Source organism: Rhinolophus hipposideros, assembly GCF_964194185.1.
Source record: "Rhinolophus hipposideros genome assembly, chromosome: 8".
Lineage (NCBI taxonomy): Eukaryota > Metazoa > Chordata > Mammalia > Chiroptera > Rhinolophidae > Rhinolophus > Rhinolophus hipposideros.
In genome coordinates this window covers 79302672-79325158 of record NC_138054.1, presented here as the reverse complement: position 1 = coordinate 79325158, position 22487 = coordinate 79302672, and the positions used below count along the sequence as shown (strand labels likewise).

General features: G+C 47.7%; 1 protein-coding gene across 1 annotated transcript; it reads right to left on the bottom strand.

The window, feature by feature from the left end:
- Positions 1-1499: 1499 nt before the first annotated feature.
- Positions 1500-21606, bottom strand: IL22RA1 (interleukin 22 receptor subunit alpha 1; the record flags this gene model as incomplete). The annotated part of the gene is made up of 7 exons (XM_081055818.1): positions 1500-3484; positions 4584-4705; positions 8356-8494; positions 11557-11732; positions 15914-16092; positions 17062-17194; positions 21564-21606. 7 exons carry the CDS (start codon positions 21604-21606, stop codon positions 2531-2533), a joined length of 1746 nt encoding a protein of 581 aa, XP_080911944.1. The 3' UTR covers positions 1500-2530.
- Positions 21607-22487: the final 881 nt, after the last annotated feature.

The window sequence follows — 22487 nt, the reverse complement described above, 5'->3', positions numbered from 1 at the left end:
TGCTACTGTTGCTTTACTCCTGGGCTGGGCTCTGCTGGACTGTGGAGGCAAGTGACACCTTGGAGACTCACCTTTCTCTGAGCTGGATGGAACTGGGCTGAGGAGATTCCCAGTAACGGGGTTAAGGCCTGGGTCACTCAATAGTGCCAAGGTCCTAGGCCAGCTCTCAGGGCCTGGGACACTCTGCCCTCTAGCTGGTTCCCACGGTAACTGCAGGCCTGGACTGCCTTCCTGGGAGACCAGAGACCTGAGAGGGATCCTGCAGCCTGTTGCCTGCCCCTCTGTGGGGACAGGGCCAGTCTGAAGAAGATCACAGGACTCAGAGCCATTCACCGCTCTCCTCAGGCACGCAGACTCCACCTTCAAAGAATCATGGAGTAGTTGGGACATCTGTCACCCAGAGGAGCTGAGAAACTTTGTGGCCCTTTGAGTTGTAATAGATGTTTACGGCTTTTAATAAAAATACTCTGGGTCGCCCTGTCCTATTTACCTAGTGAGCGCAGTCTAGCTGTTAAGCTGCTTTTCATGACTAAACAAGGTGAAGACAGTCAACCTTTGGCCTAGTTCACCCCAAGAGACAGGAAGCAGACTTGTTTGCAGTGTGAGGGGAGGAGAAGCCTTCATTAGTGTCAGTTTAGTGGCTGCTAAGTGAGAATGGGCCTGGGGTGCTCAGGAAGGCGGCCCACCCCTCTGTTATAGAGATATTGGGTCTAAACCAGCGACCCAGAAGCGATGTTAAAAATTAATTACGAACGGATAAGAACAACACCACCTAGTGCTGTGTCACAGGGAGGGGGAGGGGGAGGAAGAGGAGGATTCAGAGGAAGGACAGTGTACACTAAAGGGTCACACCGAGGCAACTGATCCTGTTTCTCAGACACATTCAGACAAGGTCTTTGGGACAGGAGGGAGATGGGGGTGCTTGCCCCTCAGGGGCCCCATTGGAGCCCTCCCCTCCTTAGGGCTCATCCTCCAATAATCCACACTGGGGTGGAAAGTTCCCTCTCTTGATAAGGACGTAAAACTGAGCTCTGACAGTGTCATGGCCTCCATGGGGGTCCTTGAGCGAGTCCCTTCTCCTCTCTGGGCCTTGATTTCCTCATCATGGGGGTCACCTGAGATATAAACGACCCAAAGAATGTGCCAGTGCTCTGACAGCGCAGAAGGAGAGCCCTTTCCTCAGGTGGGAGCAGACAGACCTGGGGGCTCTGTGCAAAGGAGGTCCCCTGAGGAGAGCGCCGCCACCCCCAAAACAGCTTCCACTGTAACCGTGGGGAAAAGGTTCCATTTGTCTCTGGACCTTGTTTCCAGAAGGCTCCGCAATCCCTTCCTTTGCTCCCTCCACCAGACAGTCCAGCATCTCTGGCTTGGCCTGGAGCAATCCTGAGGAAATCAGGATAATCTGAGCCCACGAGAAAATGCCCAGTCTGAAGCCAACCTGAATTGGGGGAGTAGGTTACTCTCTGTGCTGTCTGATTTAAAAAACAAAAAAACACAAGCCACAGCTACCATTTATTGGGCATTGCCCGCCTGCCAAGCACTATTAAGCACTTTACAGAAGTTATTTAATTTCATCCTCACCACCATCCCGTGAGGTAGATGTTATTATGCCCATTTACAGATGAAGAAACTGAGGTTTTGAGCAGTGATTTCTTTGCTTGAAGTCACGTAGCTGGTAAGTGATGAGGCTGGAATATGAACCCAGATGATGGGCTGAACCCAAGGCTGTTTCCAAAGTTGTGAAGTAAGTACAGTTCACTGTTGTGTCTCCTTCAGGGACCATATGGCTGCATGTTCCTTTCAAACTCTGCTCTCAGGGTGGGATTTGAAACTCCTGCTGACAGAAAGGATGTCTGTGTTCTCCCTCGCTGGGGGACCTGCGTGTCACTTGGGGTACAGCCTTTAGCAGAGGAATGAAGTTGAAATGGTGCAACTTCAGGCAGTAGCCCTGGCTGGGAATGAGCCCCGGCCGCACCCCTCCCTGGAGTCTTGCTATCATGCTGCCTCTGGCCTTGGCAAGAGGGCAGGTTGTTCTGGTTCTGCCCAGCCTGCTATGAGGCATTCATTTCCAGGATCCTTTTCTCACCTGGGGAATTACAGAGGCGGCAGAGACCTCACTCGCTGTCAATTTAGATTATGAGACCAGCCAGGAAAGGGGTGTGGAGAGAGGCAGGCCCCTGGAGAACTTTGCGTCCAGTGTGTTAGGAGCTGGGCCCTGGATTTCCTCGAAGTCTCCGTGTGTTAACTCGTCGCACTCTGTCCCGTTCTGCCCTGCAGCGCTCTCATGCACACACTCATTTGCACATGATGCACGCCCATCACTCCCCCAGCTGGAGTCCTCCTCGTGCCTTTTTGCTCTAACAGGGGCTCAACCATGGCAGGGCCTCCGTATCCTCCTTCCTCTGGTTCTCTCAAGGGCACCCACCTGAGTTTGGGCTGCGTGAGCAGCATGGTTGGGTTGGGAATGACAGCGAGGATGTGAGATTGGGGTGGAGACAGGGAGGAAGCCCCAGCCTGCCCTGGGTTCTGCTCAGGGCTCCCACTGCACCGTTAGGGCCAGGTCTCTGAAAAGAGAGTCCAGCTCTGCAGGCTGCTCCGGGTCTGAGGCTGGAAGGGCTGGGCTCTTGGCCTCAGTCTCAGACACTGGACTATTGTCCTTGGGACACACGAGGGACTCCAGCAGGCCCCAGGGACTTGAAACCTCGTCTGTGGGGGAACATGGAATAGAAGGTGTGTGCAAAGGGAGGGATACTGGGTGACCCTCGATCTGAACCGAGGAAAGGAGAGGCAGCTGGCTCTTTAGGTCTCCTGGTGTCCCTGGGTCCCCTCTGTGTGGCCCATTAGTGTCAGGTGCTCTGTTTGTGTCAGCCCCCAGATGCTGGTGGAAGGATTTGGCTTCTTGGAGGTCCTCCATAGCCAAGGAGGCCGGCGCCTGCAGAGAAAGTTCATCTGTGATGCAGCTTCCAGCTGGTGCCTCTTTCTGGAGCTGACCTTTACGCCTGAGGTATTTGGGACTAGAGAATGTCCCAGGTGGAGAGTCTTTGCCAGAGCCTTCCATGCACATCCCATAGGAAGGAGGCCAGCTGTTCCGAGTGGCTTGACGGTTATAGGAAGGCGGCTGCACCTCAGAGATGGACTGTGGCGTGTAGAACGCAGCTTTAGCTTCAGGGGTGACTTGAGGAGTGTAGGATGGGGGTCTGACCTCAGGGGAAGCCTGGGGAGCATAGGACAGTGGGGAGAGTGCCTGGTGAGATGGTACTTTGGGGGTATGGAGGATGGAGATTTCTGGCTGCCCGAGGTAGGTAATCTCAGATAGGCTGTGCAGCGGTGGGGCTCCTGGGGTCTCCCTGAGCCCAGAGACCATGACTTGGGAGTACTGGACAGGCTGGGCCAGGCTCCTGGGGTCATTGAGGTCAAAGACGGGGATGAGGATGTGCTCCTGGATGAAGCGCAGAGGCTGGAAGGTCAGTACACGCTGGACATTCTGTGCGGGAACAAAACAACCCACCGTTAGGGCCTGGGCTCAGCTCCCTCAGGTATCGTGGGTGGGTGAGGCCCTTCAGGGGGAGGTAGAGGCGATAAGCCATCGGGGGCTTTTCAACATGCATATGCCACACATCCCCTTTATCTCTTAGAGATTCCTCTAACTATTGGGGCTTTCGTAAAGGGACAGGACTGCCGGCTCTTTACTTGAGGGCTACCCCTAAAGCCTGGGTTATCTCAGAGAGAGAGATTTTGGCTGTGGTTATCTAGCAGGTAGATAATCCAGGAAGTAGGTGACTCAGCTTTGGGGTCGCCTCGGGGTACCCTCTGGAGGTGGTGGCTCACACTGTTCCTCACTCACAGGTCCCTAAGGGCCTGATAGAGGGGGAAGGTGGGAAAGGATGAGGGATAAAGGACGGCCAAGAGAGTTTTACAGGAAATGGCTCATCTGGGACATTGAGCAAAATGCCCTCAAGCCTCTCAGATGGGTGAAAGCCACACTGGAGCCCTGAGCAGCTCAGATGGGGCCTGCCCTGGGCCCTGGTGCTTTAGCAGACGCAGTGCCGGTGGCTAGGTCGGGGCTGCAATGTGATTTGTGTGGTTTACATAGGGCTTCACATTTTAAAAATTAGTTGCCAACATTTGAAAATTGGGAGATTTCACATTATAATCTGAAATTCTGACCTCTCTGTTAACAAATGTGAAGATCTGGCCACACTGGACCTGTATTCCCAGGGGACAGTCTGGGCTGCCCTTTAGACCGGATGTGAGCTCTGGGGCCCCCACAGTGCCCCCCACTCTTTGGCCCCTGCAGTGGCCTACTCTCTAGGGTTCTACGTTACCTGCCTGCATGTGGAAGCTTTAAAGCCCCATGGGTTTTCTATTCCAAGTCCACTCTACCCCATCACCTGCCCCCCTTCAAGATCCCCTGCTGGGCCACGTTCGGAGTTAGGATGGAGGGGAGACCTGAGGCCTAATTGTCGGCTTTGTGTACTGATCACTGCATTTCAGTGAGAGCCAGGGGTCCCTGGGCCTCTGTCCTTTGCTGCTTTGGGGCTTTCCTCAGACCTCTCCCTCCTGCCCCACGTACTGCTGCTTACCAGGGAGTTGGGAGGTGTAGGCGGCTTGGTTACGTATCTGTAGCTCAGGTAGCAGAGTCCTGCCACCAGAAAGCCCATAGAGAACAGGAAGGCACTCGAGAAGGAGTAGGTCCACGTCTGGTCTGTGTGAGCAAAGAGGCCAGAGCAGGAAGGGTGAGGCTGGCATCTGGGCGGGGCCCACGTGTGGATGTGCACACTCAGGGCTTTTCCTCCCCTCACCTCTTAGGGCCAGGCTTGGGAAACCTCTCTTACCCTGAATATTTGCAGGGCTGAGGCAACAGCTCAAAGACACGGCCATCCACCCACCGCATGGCTAAATATTCAGAATTTGTAAATCATATTTTCACACCAAGTAAAACATGCTCTGTGCTCCCACCTTGACAAATAATGTACTTTTCATAACAACCTGGAAGGCCAGGTTTGAAATTTGAATTCTTGGACTCATTGGGGACTGTGCTGAAATGTGAAGCCCCTAGCCCACCCGGCTCCGTCCCACACTGCCATGGGCCTTGCGCATAGGATATGGAAGCTTCAGCCCACATGGCCAAGTTCATCCATTCCCCCAACAAATAGCCACCTATTGGCCATTCTTTGGGCTGAAGGTCTGCACATCAACGGAGTGTCTCCCCTCCGGAGGAAAGATGCAAGGAAGAGATCTGCCTAGATTGGACAGAGGGTTGGGGCATTTCCACAGGGAATTTTGGGGTCCCAGGTAGTCAGGGTGTGGTCTGGAAGGGAGGTCACAGGGGGACCTGTCTACGTGGACCTAAGGACTCTTTATGTTGTGGGGAGGGTCATGGCCAGAGCAGGGTCGGAGCAGGGTCTTCTAAAGTGGGTCCCTCTTGCCTGGGTCTGAGGACAGTCCTGACTCCCTGCTGGGGGGGGGGCGGGAAGTCACAAAGGGAGGTCTCTGTCCTCCCCACCTCCCTAGCAGGGTAAGGGGCTGGGTATCTGGGAAGACCTTGCTCAGGAGGGAGCCAGAGGCATCACCCTTTTTAAAAGGGAAGGAGAGGGGCGACCGAGGGCTTTAGAGCTGAGGCTTCTCCCTATGGTCCCGCATCTTTGGGATGGGCACAGCCAGTTCTTGATATGACACGCTTCCTGTCACCAGCCCAGGTGAGCCTAGTGAAGGGCTTGGTAAAGAAGAGGTAGTTGGAGTTTTTTTGTTAACACTGGCAATTTGTTTTATCCAGGGGTCTTGACTCTCCAAGTCACCCTCCTGTTTGTGGCCCCGTGCGGCTTCAGCTTAGGGGACTGATCACCAGCTGCCAATGACCTTGGCAATCACTGTGAATGCTGCAAGTTGCTGGAGCCTCTACTTCTAGCCCACTCCTCTCTCTTCCTCCAGCCCCGTGGCTCAGGCCTCTATGGGTCCTCTTCCCACTTCAGTGGTACCCTGTCCCCTGTAGCATGACACTCCTAGCTCCGCTCCAGGGAGAAGACAGACCCGAATGTCTCTACATGACATGCCTAATGGAAAACACTGCTCCTTGTACCAGGATAGGATAGGGACTTGGAACATTCCCATATGCTATTTCACCCCTGGGGAGGCAGGAAGAAATAATAGAAATAATACTGGAGTGTGGGGTATTAGAGGTCTGGCTCAGCCACTGATATGCTGAGCATCATTCTCTCCACCGCACAAACCTCTCATTTATTAATAACAGTAGCCAGCAATTATTGAATTCGTACAATGTGCCATGAACTGTGCGGGGTGCTCTACCTATGTTATCCCACCGAATACAGAGTGCCAGGGATCCTCCCTTCTTACAGATAATGAAGCTGATTCTCAGAGAGGTTAAGTGCCTTGACCGAGGTCACACAGCTATTCAGTGGCAAAGCCAGGGTTGACATGTATAACTCCAAAGCTTGCCTCAGAGACACTACACAAAGGTGCCTTAGTTTCCTCATCTGTAAAAATTAGGTACAGGATGAGATGACCCCTAGAGCCCTTTCCAGCATCAAGAAACTGGGATGTTGCTCTGTGCCCCTCCCAGATATTCTGAGAGGTAGGTCAAGTGGAGATTCTGGGCTCTGGGGGTGAGATACACCCTAGAATATGCAGGCAAGGGCAGAACATAGCACTCTGCAATGGAAGTAAGAGGAATAAATGTGCAGTAGAGGGGATTAGCTATAAATAAAAGTGGTGGTTAGAGCTCAAGCTTCAGGATCAGATGAACCTAACAATGTTCACTGACCAGCTGTGTGGTTACCAGCAAGTTGCTTAACATCTGTGAGCCAGAGTTCCTCTTCTGTAAAATGGGAGTGACGCTACCCAACCTGCAGTGTTGTTATAAAGATTAATTGAGAAAATATAAGTAAAGCTTTTAACACAGTGCTTGGTAATAGAGCAAGTACTTAATAAATAGTAGGAATTTTTATTAACATTATTTTTGAGGATATGGGGTTATATGTCAGCAGGAAATATCCAACCAGAAGTGTGATTTATATCAAAGCAGCTCCAGTATTAGAAAAAAATGGTATCACATGAGTGGTCTGCATGTTGTCAAAAAGCTGGGTAGGGCAGGTTGTGGGCCACGAATGGGTGAGATGGGTCTAGTTCGGTCCTGGGGAGAGGGTCATGAATCATCTATACGCTCCCAGCGGAGTGCCTGTAACATTGGTTCCCTTTTTCTAGTTCTCCTCTTGCCAAGTTCTATTCTGGTCTCCCTAGTGACCCTACCTACAGGACGGGCATGCCCCATGCAATGGGCCAGGAATGGCTGTCCCACCAGGTATATCTTCCCCTGAAAAATAATGCACTGGGACTTTGGTGGAGAAATCAGTCTCCTGTGGGCTCTTGAGTTGAGTTTGTGAACAAAATTGAGAACCAGAACCTACCTGATGATGTTTCTACCAACCTGCAGTTTTATCCTCAGGCCCAGCCTCACAGCCACCTTACCTCTGTTCATTAGAACAGAAATCACCTACTGACATCATTAATCTAAACAAGATGACTAAGGTAGAGACCGTTTTTCCAAATCCATCCAACCAACTGCTATCACTTTCACCCTCTAAACTTGTTTCTCTGAGCATTACAGGATTTCTATTTGTCTATGAAAATAAACACTAATAAAAATATCACAATGTTTATGATGAGCATTGAGTTTCAATGTGCCAGAGGAAGGGAGCATGGGACATCATCTCACTGAGCTGATGACTCAAAACTACTTCTATGGTAGCACAACGGTGAGAACGTGGTCTCCATAATTAGGCCTACTTCTATTCCTCACCACCTGTGTGACCTTAGACAAGTTACTTAACCACTCTGAATCTGTTTCCTCATCTGTAAAATAAGGATGATAATAGTACCTGCTTCATAGATTGCTCATGAGGATTGCACTTAGTAGTGCCTAGTCCCTGGTTAGGGATTAGTCCCTGAATTCAGAAATGCTTATTCTCCTCACTGTTGTTATTATTTGACTTTGGAAGATATTAAGGGATTTTTTTTATCTTATCTGTTCTCCCCCCTGTAGATTATTTCCCAGTATATCTCACCTAGGTTAATATTAAAGGGAAGTTGCTTTGTCAGGGTACGTACTAAAGTTGCCAGAGAGAGGAAATCTGGTCATAGGCTGAAGGGTGGAGATTAAACATGTGCAGTGATAACCCATCGTCTAATGCATTTATGGATGAACAAAGATTGACTTTAATAACCCTTCTGTAGTTTTTCAGAGCACTGCCAAGCCTCACCTTGGTTACAGGGAGAAAAGCACACAGTCAAGACTTGAATTCAGGAAACCCACCTACCCCCGGCTTCAGCCAAACTTACCTGGCAGTGTCTTCACTCGGCATTCATAGGTGGTACTCTCTTTGGACCACTCTGGATCAAAACTTACGATGGTCCCAAGGAACTCCGTGTCAGGGGTCAGGCCAATGAACTCATATTCTCTCTGCTTCCCTGCGAGGTGCTGAATTTGACAGAGAACCTGGAGTGACTCCTCTTACATGCCAGTCTCCATATGGAGCCCAAGCAAGGCTGCTCATCCTATGCCAGGGTTACTGCACTTAGTGAAATGGTTCCGCCAGCTACCCAAACCAGAAACTGCTGGATCAGTCTGCAGTACTCCATTCCCATCCCCCTGCCTCTGCTTTATCCCCAAATCCAGTCAGTCGCCAAGCTCCATGTACACTCACTTAGAACAGTGTCTGGTACTCAGTAAACACTCAATAAATACTAGCTGCTGTTATCACCCTTGCTATTATCACCACCAATATCACCATCACCACCACCACCACAACCACCATCACCACTACCCTCATCACCACCAGCACCACAACCATCATCACCACTACCCCCATCACCACCACCATCATCACCACCACCACCACCACCACCACCATCACCACTACCCCCCCATCACCACCACCACCACCATCACCACCACCACCACCATCATCACCACCACCACCACCACCACCACCATCACCACTACCCCCCATCACCACCACCACCACCATCACCACCACCACCACCACCACCATCACCACTACCCCCCATCACCACCACCACCACCACCACCACCATCACCACTACCCCCCCATCACCACCACCACCACCATCACCACCACCACCACCATCATCACCACCACCACCACCACCACCACCATCACCACTACCCCCCATCACCACCACCACCACCATCACCACCACCACCACCACCACCATCACCACTACCCCCCATCACCACCACCACCACCACCACCACCATCACCACTACCCCCCATCACCACCACCACCACCATCACCACCACCACCACCACCACCATCACCACTACCCCCCATCACCACCACCACCACCATCACCACCACCACCACCACCACCATCACCACTACCCCCCCATCACCACCACCACCACCATCACCACCACCACCACCATCACCACTACCCCCCACCACCACCACCCTTACCATCATCACCACTATCACCACCACTACTGTCACCACCCATTTATCAGGAGGCTATAGCAATCATGAATGTGTATGTGCCTGATAATAGTTTCAAATATACACAGAATCAAAGGGGAAAATAGATAAATCCACAGTTGTAGTTGGAGATTGTAACACTGTCAGCAATAGACCACCCCCAAATCAGAAAAGACATAGAAGATCTGAATAACACACTTAGCCACCTTTATCTAATCTATATTTATAGCACATTCTACCAAGCATCTACAAGGTACGCATTCTTTCCAAGTGCACATGGAATATTCACTAAGATAGGCCATATGCTGAGCCATAAAACAAGTCTCCATCAATTTACAAGGACTGAAATCATATGGAGTATTTTTCTGACCACAAACTGAATTAAATTATAGAATTAATAACAAAATATTCAGTAAAGCCCCAAATATTTACCAAAAAGTCATTGTGATAAGGCCCCTCCCTGCTCAATAATCTGGAATTGCTCCCACTGACTATTGAAATAAATAATGATTCCTCCATCCACGATCCTAGATAGTTAGAGCATAGCCCCAGCCTGTTTTCTGGAGTTTAGCTACCATGGTTCCTCTCCATCAGTGCTTCTCAAACTTCAGGGTGGGTAAGAAGTACTGGAATTGCCCTCTAAGATTCAGATCCCAGGGGTACAGCTGGATTTGATTATATAGATTGGAACGGGGACTAAGAACCTGTATTTTTAACAAATGCTGCAGGAGATTCTGATGCCATTGGTTTGGGAGCATGTTTTGCGAAATTGTTCTATGTGTCCCAATGCTCTGGTCAAACTGGGAAGTTCTGTGCTTTCCAATAATGTCCTAAGTTTTCCTGCTTCTCTCTGTGATCATGGTGGGTCAGTATGGGACAGTGTGTGTGTGTGTGTGTGTGTGTGTGTGTGTGTGTGTGGTGGGGGTAGGGTGGTGTGTGTGTGTGTGTGTGTGTGTGTGTGTGTGGTGGGGGTAGGGTGGGTGGAGGATGTGGGCTTTGAACAGAGCTAAGTTTGAATCTTGACTATCCTATTATTTGCTAAATGATCTTGAACAAGTGACTTAACCTCTATGAGCCTCTGTTTTCTCATTCAGAAAATGAAGATAATAGTATCTACCTCACAGGTGAAGATGCAGTGCCGTAATAAGCAGACGGTATGTGGCACACCTCAGAAATTGGTATTGGCACCAGAAAGTTTTCTGTTCTAGAGGTCTTTCCAGATGTCTCTGAACTAACATTGCCCTCTCCCTTCCCTGCCTCCACTATGCCCAACACAGTACCCTTATTTTCCTCCACCTGTTTGAATTCTTGTTTTAACTCCTTCCCTACTCACCAGGTTATAAACCCCTTGAGAGAGGGCATAGCCGTTTAATGGAATTATGGATTAGTGACACATGCTGTGGGGAAATACTACCTATTTTCTGAATACAAAAAGATATAACTTGTATGTTGTTTGACAATTAATGCCCTTGTCATCCATCTTTTATTATTGCTGATCTTAAGACACTGCCTGGATCCAGTTCCCGTAAATAGTGGAGAGCCAGCAAAAAGAACTATATCAGTAGCAACTAATTACAGCATTTTCCAAAATGGACACCTGAGGATATTATGTTAATTGAGGTCGTTCCCCAGGGTGTTAGAAAGGATTAGGTAAAAAGTAATATATATATATATATATATATATATATATATATATATACACACACACACACATATATGTATATATATATATATATATATATATATATATACACATGTATGTGTATATATATATATATATATAGTGCAAAATAAAAGGAGTTTCTCTGGTTAAATAAATTCGAGAGAGGTTGTATGAAACAAATTGAAAACAGAGTCTTTGCAGGACTTGTCAGAGACTTTAGCATGCTATTGTGTGTGTGAATCTACTAGAGAGAGGTGGTGGACATATTTTGGGAAATGCTAATTTAGATAACACATCTTCTTTTTACTGAAAGCAATGCAGATCTAATTGAGAGGGAAATGATTTCCTGGACAGGGAAGGACCAGGGTGGCCCATCTACTTACCATGTGGTAGGTGCCATTGATGTGGAGTTCTAAGTGGTAGAACAAGTCACAGAAGATGTCCTCCAGGGCTAGCTGGTGGCCATCCTCTCCACGAATGGGCGTGTAGCTGGGATGGACAATCATCTGGATGGATCTCACCTTGGGGATACAGGTCACGTCAGGTGGTTTGATGGTAGCTGGGAAAAGGATGACAGAAAAAAAGAAAAGAAAAAGTCGGAACCTGTCAGTCGTGTCTGAGGCTGCCCTGGGCCGTGGGAAATGAATGCTTCCCTGCTCCTCCCACTCCAGCCCCAACTGTGCTTCTGAAAGAATCAGCTTAAAAATCAGGCAAGAAGAGAGAAGTTCTGCAAACAACTGGTATTTAGGTTTAAGGCTGGCAAAGGGATGACCAAGGGTGAGTAGGAAGAACCCAGGGAGAGGGTTGCTGGCCCCCTAGTTTGATCATACCCTTGGTTCAGCCCCCACACATCCCGGTCCATCTATCTCCACCTGGGTCTGCCTGAAGCATCCGTCCCACTATTGGCAATGATACCTTCGGGGATTGATGTCAGTTCAATGACATATCCTAAATAATGTTTGGGGAACCCAATATTATTGATTCAGCCTCTACGACCAGGCCTAAGAGTTTAATTTTCTTCAGATGGAACTTTCTAAATAATCAAATGACATTTACTGGTTTACACACCCCTTTGGGAATTGGATAAATCCTATGACTCTTCTGTCCTCCAAAATGTAATATATACAAAAATATTGAATCCCTCAATTTCAGGGATTCCTGAATCCCACTCCCCTTAAAGCTAATTTATAAAAGCCCTCAAGGCTCTGTTGATCTTCAAGATAAAAAATAACTGAGCTAAAAGAATGATTACTTCCGTGTTGTTTATAAAATTGAAAAACTTAGTTAGGGCGGCTGGATGGTTCAGTTGGTTAGAGCGCAAGCTCTGAACAACAGTGTTGCTGGTACAATTCCCACATGGGCCAGTGAGCTGTGCCCTCCACAACTGGATTGAAGACAATGAGCTGCCGTTGAGCTTCTGGAGGGGCAGCCAGATGGCTCAGTTGGTTAGAGCGGGCTCTCAACAACAAGGTTGCCAGTTGTCAACAACAAGGTTGAGCAAGGGCTCTCAACAACAAGGTTGCCAGTTGTCAACAACAACGTTGCCAGTTCAATTTTCGTATGGGATGGTGGGCTGCGCCCCCTGCAACTAAAGATTGAAAACGGGGACTGGACTTGGAGCTGAGCTGTGCCCTCCACAACCAGATTGAAGGACAAAACTTGGAGCTAATGGGCCCTGGAGAAACAGTGTTCCCCAACATTCCTCAATAAAACTTTATATTAAAAAAAAACATACCAAAAAAACCCTGAGTTAAATACACCAAAAAAACCCTGAGTTAAACGTCTTCAAAAGTGAATTAGGAAAGGACATACAGAAGGCAAGAAGACATATGAAGAAATGCTCAACCTCACTAACCATCAGAGAAATGCAAATAAAAACCACAATGAGATACCACCTCACTCCAGTCAAAATGGCTATCATCAATAAATCAACAAACAACAAATGCTGGCACGGATGTGGAGAAAAGGGAACGCTAGTGCACTGTTGGTGGGATTGCAGATTAGTGCAGCCACTATGGAAAACAGTATGGAGGTATCTCAGGAATCTGAAAATGGAACTACCCTATGATCCAGTAATTCCACTCCTAGGCATCTACCCAGAGAAATCCAAAACTCCAATTCAAAAATCAGTATGCACTCCTATGTTTATTGCAGCACTATACACAATAGCTAAGACATGGAAACAACCGAAATGCCCATCGGTAGATGACTGGATTAAGAAGCTGTGGTACATTTATACAATGGAGTATTACGCAGCCATAAAGAAGAAAGAAATCTTATCATTTGCAACAACATGGATGGATCTAGAGAACATTATGTTAAGTGAAATAAGTCAGAAAGAGAAAGACAAGTACCATATGATCTCATTTATATGCGGAATCTAAAGAAAAGAACATGTGAATGAACTGATCAGAGACAGTTTTGAGGACACAAAGGAAAAACCGAGAGTTGTTAGATGGGCGGGGGTGGGGGGGGTTGGGGATAAGGGGAAAGGTGAAGGGATTAGGAAGCAGCTGGTAACCACAAGATGGCCTCAGGGTTTTCTGAAAATTAATTTGGGGAACTTATTCAATAATGTTGTAAAGATTTTGTTGGATATCCGATGGACATGCGTCCTATTTGGGAGACCACCTCAGAGATAATGTGGATGCCTGACCATGGCATTGTACACCAGAAGCTAAACATTAATGAATGCCAACTATAATTTTATATATATAATGTGATGGCTCGGTGTGAGGTTGGAGGGATAATGGATGGGGGGAGGGGGGTTCACAGTGTGAGGGATATAAATGATAAACGTCTAAGTATTACCTTGTCTTGTACACCTGAAACTATTAAAAAAAAAAAAGAATGAGAACCAGAAAAAAAAAATAAAAAAGCAAAAAATAAATAAATAAATAAACTGAATTTCTGTTTAAGCCAAAAAAAAAAAAAAAAGTATAAATTAGAGAATGAATATTGATTTACCACCCTGCATGGTCATCAGTGTTTTTCAGCAACATATGGATTGAAAACATGATTGTTTTTTAGGCGTTGGTAGATAAGAGAGGGAGAGAGAAAGAGTGAGGGAGTAAGGGAAAGTGAGGGAGTAAGAGTGAGGAGGGAGGGAATGAGAATGAGAATTAACAGCTAAATTGAGAGAAATATAAAAGGCATATGTAGAGAGTATTTTGGGGACAAGAAAATAAGTATGTGTGTGTCTCTGCTAGCCAAAAGCATGTGAAATTTGTGGGGATTATAAAGCATCTATTCTTTGGTGAAAACACTTTGTATAAAGAAAGGTCAAAAAGCATTATAAGAGTAGTGAATGGGAAGGCATGGCAGATGTTGAAAAGGGAAGAAAAGTACACAGGTGATGGAGCTGCAGTTGAGATGCTGAGATACCAACAGCGATATTCAGCTACAGCATCTTTTATAAACGCTCATTTCCAGGGGTTAGCCAGCTGTGTGACAGTTGTTGCTATGAACAATGAATGTTTTCTTAATTTTCTCCTACATATCTAGGGAAAACTGGTTCTCTAGTAAGTGGTATAAAATAACTTGAGAAACCTATTTATTGTACCATAGAAATGTTGTATCTAGAGAAACTAATGCTGTTTTTAATCTGGTTGAAGTCCATTTTTTATATTTTGCCAAAGCATGGATCGAAATTAAGAATAAGATTTTTTGTTTTTACCTTCAAGCATTCAAAAAAAAAAAAAAAAGTGAATTAGGGAAGTAAATCAGAGTACCTGTCTAGAAAGGATCATTTTTAGCTGTGAAATATCATACTGTGGAAAAATAGTTAATGGGCATGAGCAAATGTTCGTGATACCATTATATGAGAAACAAAAGATTACAACATACCATTACATGAAAAACCATTATATGAAAAGATATCATTATACGAAAAACCAGATTACAAAAGGGTACATACAGTTTCTAGTAACTGTGATTATGTTTAAGTGTTCAGATTATTTTGGGCTGCTTTTGTTTTTCTTTGCATTATTTCTGTATTTTCCAAAATTTCTACAAGAAACAGGTATGAATTGAACAAGACAAGAAAAGATAAATTTAACTTGCTTAATTCAATTTTTATTTTCTTAAAAAAACATGTGGCTGTTAAGTCAGGTAGTGAACATCACCCACTTAACTTGTGAGGAGAGTTTGACAACACATTCATTCATTCATTCATTCATTCATTCATTCATCAATTATGCATGCAATTATGCATGGAGGATCTCCATGCCAGGCACTATGCTAAGGGCTGGGAACACAGGGGTTCTACACCTATACACGCCCTCACTGCCCTCATGTGTCAGTGTGGGTGGCTGAGAATACACCAGGAAGCAAACACAATCATGCAGATTGGGATATGAGCTTTGAAGGCAGCAAACAGTTTATTGTGACAGAGAATAGGAGCTGGTGATCTAGTGAAACCAAGTTGAGGGCTGCAGTGGGGACGCTCACTTAGGAGGTGATGTCGAGGCTGAGACCAGACTAAGGATTGGAACAGAGTCAAAGGGGAAATGGGGGGACCAAGTTCGGAGGCCTTGGCTGTAGTCGAGGGAAGATGAAGGTGGTCTGAACTAGGGAGGTCGGGACGGAGCTGGACAAAGATGAACGAGTGCACTGGGTTCTCCAGTCAGGACGCCTTCCCTAAAAGCCACATCCCCAAGCCCCATCCCCCAACCCCCTGAGGCAGAGCCCTTCTGGGCCATCCTCCTCCCCTCCCTTGGAATAAGAGGGGCTCCTACTCACTATGCTGCTTTGGGATGAACCGGTCAGTCATCTTGGGGGCTGACCGGACTCCCCTGCTGATGGCGGTTACCCTGGCATAGTATTCCTCCTGGAGGTTGCCCGTCTCCATGGTGAGGTTGCAGGATTTCCGGGTGATCCGCTGGCAGCCCTTCTTCGCTAGCCACGCTACCTGTCCGTACCTGTAGGCAAGGGAAGGGCTGGAGCACAACTTTAATGAACAGGCCTGGCATCAGGCCTGTGGTTTATTAATAATGATAACGAGATCAAATATTTACTTAGCACATTCTGTGTCCCAGGCCTTTTATGTGTATGATCTGTTAGTCTTCACATCGATCCTGTGAAGTTCATACATTATTCTCCCTCCTTTTCAAATAAGGAAGCTGAGGCTTAGCAGTACAATTTGTCCAGGTGTTTGAAGCACGCCGTGGGGAGCCAGGATGTGAACTCAGCGAGTCCTGAGTCCACACTCTGGGCTCCTCGCCACCATAATCCTTTGAGGCAAGCACTGTTATGCCTACTTTACAGATGAGGGAACTGAAGCTCAGAGAGGGCAAGCGACTTGTCACAGGAAGAAGTGGCGGGACCAGGAACGAAACCCAGGTTTGCAGATTCCCGAGCCCGTGCCAAGCCCTCCTCCCTTGCATAGGAAAGGGAGCATGGGCTGGAGGGCGTGGACACAACTTTTCATCGACCTAGTTTCATCAATCATAATGAAACAATTATTTGCCAGGCACCGGTGCCAATGACTGTCTTATTTCATCCACTTAGCAATCCTATGATGAAGGTACTAATACTATCTTTATGGGTGGGGAAACTGAGGCTTGGCGTGGTTATCCAATTGCCCAAGAAGGTTATGTAGAAGTTATATAACTTCTATATATAAAGGTTATATAGGTGAGAGCAGGTGTTCAGCTCTGGGCAGTCTGACTCTAGAGCCCTCACTTTTAACCATTATTTTACCTCCTCTCTGCAAAAAAACAAAACAAAACAAAAAAACAACCATAAAAGAGCAGAGCTATATTTGTGTGGGGCGCTGTGTAACACCAGTCTGGGTGGGGGATGTGGGAACATAAGGAAAGGGGAGATTTTCTTTGCGGGGTTGGTTTCAGAGCAGAGTTAGAAGAGGTCGTATTGGGAGGGAAGCCTACGTCTTATACTCGACACTGTAGACTGTATCTGGAGCGCTCTCCGGCCCACTGTCCCAAGTCAGGATGTTTTCGAAGTTGCTGGACTGGAATTTCACGTGCTGAAGAAGGTCCGAGGTTTCCTCAGCCATGTGAACTGCAGGAAGTGGGAACAGGGTGAGCAGATGGGCTCCTGGACCCCACCCCCCCCAGCCTTCTAATAAACTGCCCAATTTATTAGACTGGGGGAGTGAGAACTAGCACCCACTCACCAGAGACTGCTCACTGTCTATCACTGCTCTCCTTTACTTCTCAGTTTCCTTTTCATGGAGCTATAATTCACATTCCATAAAATTCACCATTTGAAAGCATACAATTCAGCGGTTTCTTAGTATATTCACAAAGTTGTACAATCATTACCACCACGTAATGTCAATGTATTTCATCACCCCGAAAAGAAATTCTATACATTAGCAGTCACTCTCTCTTCCTCCCCGCCCCCCCAGCCCTAGGCCACCACTAATGCTTTCTGTTTCTATGGATTTGCCTATTTGGACTTTTAATATTAATAGTAATTATTAATGTAATAATTATACAATATGTGGCCTTTGTGTCTGGCATCTTTCACTTAGTGTAATATCTTCTAGATTTCCTTTTCATGGCCAAGTAATAGTCCACTGTATGACTACACCATATTTTGTTTATCCATTCACCAGTCGGTGGACATTTGTGTTGTTTCCACTTTTTGGTTATTGTGAATAATGCTGCTGTGAACATTTGTGTACAAATTTTCAAGTGGACATATGTTGTCAGTTCTCTTAAGTGTATAGTTAGGAGTGGATTAGTTGGGTCATATGGTAATTCTATGTTTAAGTTTTTGAAGAACTGCCAAGATGTTTTCTAAAGTGGCTGAACCAGCTTACATTCTCACTAACAATGTTTGAGTGGTCCAATTACTCCACATCATTGCCAACATTTGTTATTGTCTCTCATTCACTTCTTAACACCGTCTGAAGTTGGTATCCTCGCCCATATTTTAGAGAAAGTTAACTAAGATGTCTAAGAAGTAACTTGCCCAGAATCAATAATTTCAACCAAGGATGGAGAACATGTTGATGAATTCCTGCCTCTCTGCTGGCTAAACCTGCCTCTCTGCCCACCTACTATGTGCCTTCTTAGGGAGGCAAAAGCTGCTCCTGCAGTCACACGGACTTCGTAGTGGGGAGGGATGCTGACTGAGGCCACATATGGCAGGGTGACCTTTCTGCTTAAGCAGTCAGAACTTCACTTTCTTTATCTCTAAAATGAGAATAATTTGACTTCCCTAAATATAAACAATAATGACAACACCACCAGCTGACATTTATGAAATGCACATGAAGTGCTGGGCACAGGGCTAAGCCTCTCACTTCATTAAATCCTCAAGACAACCTCATGCGACAGTTACTGCCATTATCCCCATTTTATGGATGAGAAAAACATGAGGCTCAGAGAGGGTTATTTGCCCAGGGTCACAGTTAGAATGTGACATAGCCTGTAATATTCATCACAGTGCTGGACTGGTTGTGGGGTGGATACAGTAGGGCAATGTCTATGAAAGCGTTTAGCACGTAGTAGGTTCTTATATATGTGTGTTGAGTCTGAGGGGAGGGGACCTGAGAAAGCAAGAGATTCACCATATAGGGAGGGGTCTGTCCTATTTACCCTCTCTTCTGTGGAAAGCTTCAGCGGCTTGAACTCCTGTTAATGGGACAGGGAGGGTGAAAAGAGAGAGGAGGGGAAAAGCTGGCCCCGAAGGAGTTCATGGCCATCTCTTCCAGCCTAGGCTTTTGCCTGGTTTACTGCTGCTTATATCAAGGAAAGGACAGCAAAGGCCAGTGCCTCAAGAAGGGGTCTGGGGAGGGCTGTTTTCTCCAAAGCAATCTTCACTGTAAACAAGAGCCTTCGACTTATAAAACTCTTCTCTCAGCCCTCAAAGTTTGGTCTGTAGAAAGGAAGAAGGTGCAGGAAAATGGCGACTAGGGCTGGCAGCTGGCTCTGAGCATGCTCAGAAGGGCTGGTTGACTGGGTGGGAAATAAACAGGTGCAGACCTAGTGGACTTGAGGCCCTGAGGCCTTGTGTGTACATGTGTCTTTGATATGTGTGTGCACTCCCTCCGGGTGTCACCATGACCACCAGCAGGCACAAGTTGTAAGGGAGTGGATAGTTATTTACTCCCCCACCTCAAGTATACATACAGTACTTCTGCAAGAGGGGTCCATGGTCTTGAGAACCACCTACGGGGATGGGAATATTAGGACACCCCAATTCTGCTGTGCATCCACTGGCTAAATCTAAGGCTGCACTCCTCTCTGAATCTGGGTTGGTCAGGTCAAGCAGCTGCCAAAATCTTTGTGTTCCAGAATCCCTGGAACCCCCAGAATGGGGTCTATGGGCCTAGAGGTCCAATGTGATGGCTGTGCTGCTGAGCCCCAAGGTGTGGCCAACATCTTGTTTGGATCTGAGTCTGGGCAGAATTGGGATCTGCTCTGGAAGGAAGGGTCCTGGATTCAGGGCTGGGTCTGAAGTTGAGGGAGGGAGTCTACTTGAGGTCAGAACTGAATGGTGGCTTCCGGAGGGGTGGTGAGGTCAAGGCTAAGAGAGAAAGAGAGAGAGAGTGGGGTTTGGGAGAAGGCCAGGGTCCGACTGGAGGTGGGCTTGGCCTCTCCTAGTGGTGGCTTAGAGTCTGCAGTGGGGAGGTTGCTGGTTGGGCTCAGTATTCTGGTGGGCTATGTGTGTTGGGGGGAAGATGTTGGCTGAGGCAGGAATATGCTCGGGAGGTAATGGGCCAGGTTGGGGGGAGATTGGCACCATTTTTCATGAGGGAACTGAAATTGGCTTCCTGATGTGGGGTGGTAGACCTTGGCTGGTCCCCCTTCTTTTAAGAGGTGTTGAGGGCTAAGAAGTTCTCCCCTCTCCTCCCATCTCACTCACTCTTCCTTTTTCCTCCTCAAATCCATCATCTGTCCCTCAACCTGTGTCATTTCTACTTCCTGGGTGAAAGTCTATGTTGTGAAATCCTGGGAAGACATACGTTGTCAAGACTGACAGACTGGGGGCGGCCCGGTGGCTCAGTAGTTAAGAGTGCAGTGCTCATAACGCTAACGTTGCTGGTTCGATTCCCACACGGACCAGTGAGCTGCGCCCTCCACAACTAGATTGAAAACAACGACTTGACTTGAAGCTGATGGGTCCTGGAAAAATACACCGTTCCCCAATATTCCCTACTAAAAAAATAAAAATAAAAAGACTGATAGACTGATAGACTTTATAAAAGGAAGTTTTTTTCACATTTTTATGAAAAAAATTTTTTTTGTGTGTGTGAACCAATTGGGAATCAGGAAAAACAAACAATTCAGCATGCTCTGGAATAATCCTAAGAAAGCTGGAGTGAGGGAACCTGGTTTCCCTGAGTAACCTTACTAACTCTTAACAGTCTAAGAACTGTTTCCCTGGGTGCCCCATCTTAAAGGGCCAGGAGCCTCCAAGATTCCCAACCGGAATGGGTGGGGGTCTAAAGGAACAGGTCTCTTGGGGTCCCTGGGGGATGCCCCATGTCTTCCTAGCTCATCACAGGCCCAATGTGTTGGGCCCAGTGCGATGCCAGGAAGAAGACAGACAGGAGGAGCCGGGGCAGCAGCTGGAAACACTGGATCCAGTCAGCACTAGCCAGGGACATCATCAAGGGGACTGGGAAGCTCTTGCCCTCCATGTGCCCACCCTGCACTTGAACTAGAAGGGGCCTTGTACAGGCTATCTCCCCCTCTACAGTCGGGACTATGCTTTTGCTTCCTGAGAAAGTTCCCGGAATTTGATTCAACTCTCAGGGAATAGACACAATCTAGGATCTCACATGTCTGCCTGAAAGTTCTCTGTAATGGTGAATCAAAACATCCACCTAATTGGATTTGAAAACTCCATCCTTTAGTCCTGTTTTCAAAACGGCCCTGCTATTTCAGGACCTATTAATGTGGCAGACTTGGCCACGGTGGGAGAAAACACTCTTTCACATCTAGCAAGAGGGACTGCAGGGGCCCCCCAGGGTGTGGAGGGAGGCAACGGCCAGACTTAAGCTTTGTCCACCCGTCCCTCCTGAGTCCCCTTGTCAGGCCAGTGCCAGCCAGACGCAGAGCAACAAACGGTATAACTTCTACCAGGACAATTTGACTCCTCAAAGGATGTCCATCTACCTCAAGCCAATTCTCCACCCACTGGGGTAGGGAACCTGGCACCCCAGTTCAGACAGTTGGCTGCACCCCTGAATCTTGAGGTTCAGTTGAGTCTCTAGAAAAACCCAGGGTCTGAGACCTCTCATCCTTCCCGGTAACCTGAGCCACAAGCACTTCTCCAGGGAAACTCAGCATCCAGTTCAGTCCCAGTAGAGAAGAAACTGAAACTGGCTGTCCTGGGCTGGGTGGGGTGCAGGGAGATGACCCTGATCACTAGCTCCTGGGGTAATGGGGGCCACGGGGCAATGGACACTCACCGACCAGGGATCCCGCAGCTAGGATGGTCAGTAACATCCTCATTGGGGCGGGCACAGAGCCCTCTTTTAGCCTCCACTCTGGGTCGCGCCAAGGAAAGGCTGGGAAGCTTTGCCGCCTTGGCAGCTGGCTCCACCTGGGGTGGGGCGGGGAAAGCAGGGGAGGGTGGGACCTGAGCAGTGGTAAGCAGGTACAAAGGTGCCTGGCTTGGGTGCTTCAGAATTCCAGGTCGTGGGTGGGATCCAAGGGAGTTCCCTTCCTAGTTGCAGAAAATAGCAACAGTGAGAGGCCAGCTTGTTTATCTGGTCTGGTGGCTGATTCACCCCAAGACTCTTCAGTGGTTTATTGGGGAGCTGAGAGGCAGAAATGGCAAAAGGAATCCATGATATACAGCCGTATCAGATAGCAATTTGGCACTGCGTATCAAAAGCCTGTAACACGTGCATATCTTTTGCCCCAGTAATTCCATTCTCAGGGATTGACCCTGGACAAGGGAGCAGAAAATATGTTCTAGAATGTTCCTTGGCTTTCTTCTGGCAGGAGGAGATATAAGATGTCTCCTGCCCCTCCTGTGCCCCGTATCAAAGCAGGTCCCTCATGCTGGACGAAGGGATGGGAATAGCTTTCTTCCTAGGCTGTTGAGGCGAGAAGCCCAGACACCCTTACCTTGAGCCTTTGGGTTCTGGGACCTGCTAAAGGTTAGGGGGGAAAAGATAATCTCAAACTTCAGCGACTCTTTCTATTGTGCTAAAGATGGGGCCAAAATTCCTGAATGGGGCAAGGAAGATTCAACCTGCTCAGCCAAGCTGTCATTCTGCTTGGCCAAACTCCCTCGTCCTCGAAGCCCGTGCTGCGCGGCGCTCGCGACAGCGCAGCCCACCATAGTCTCACTTAAGAAGTCCTTCTAGACCTCTGGCCTGCTGCAC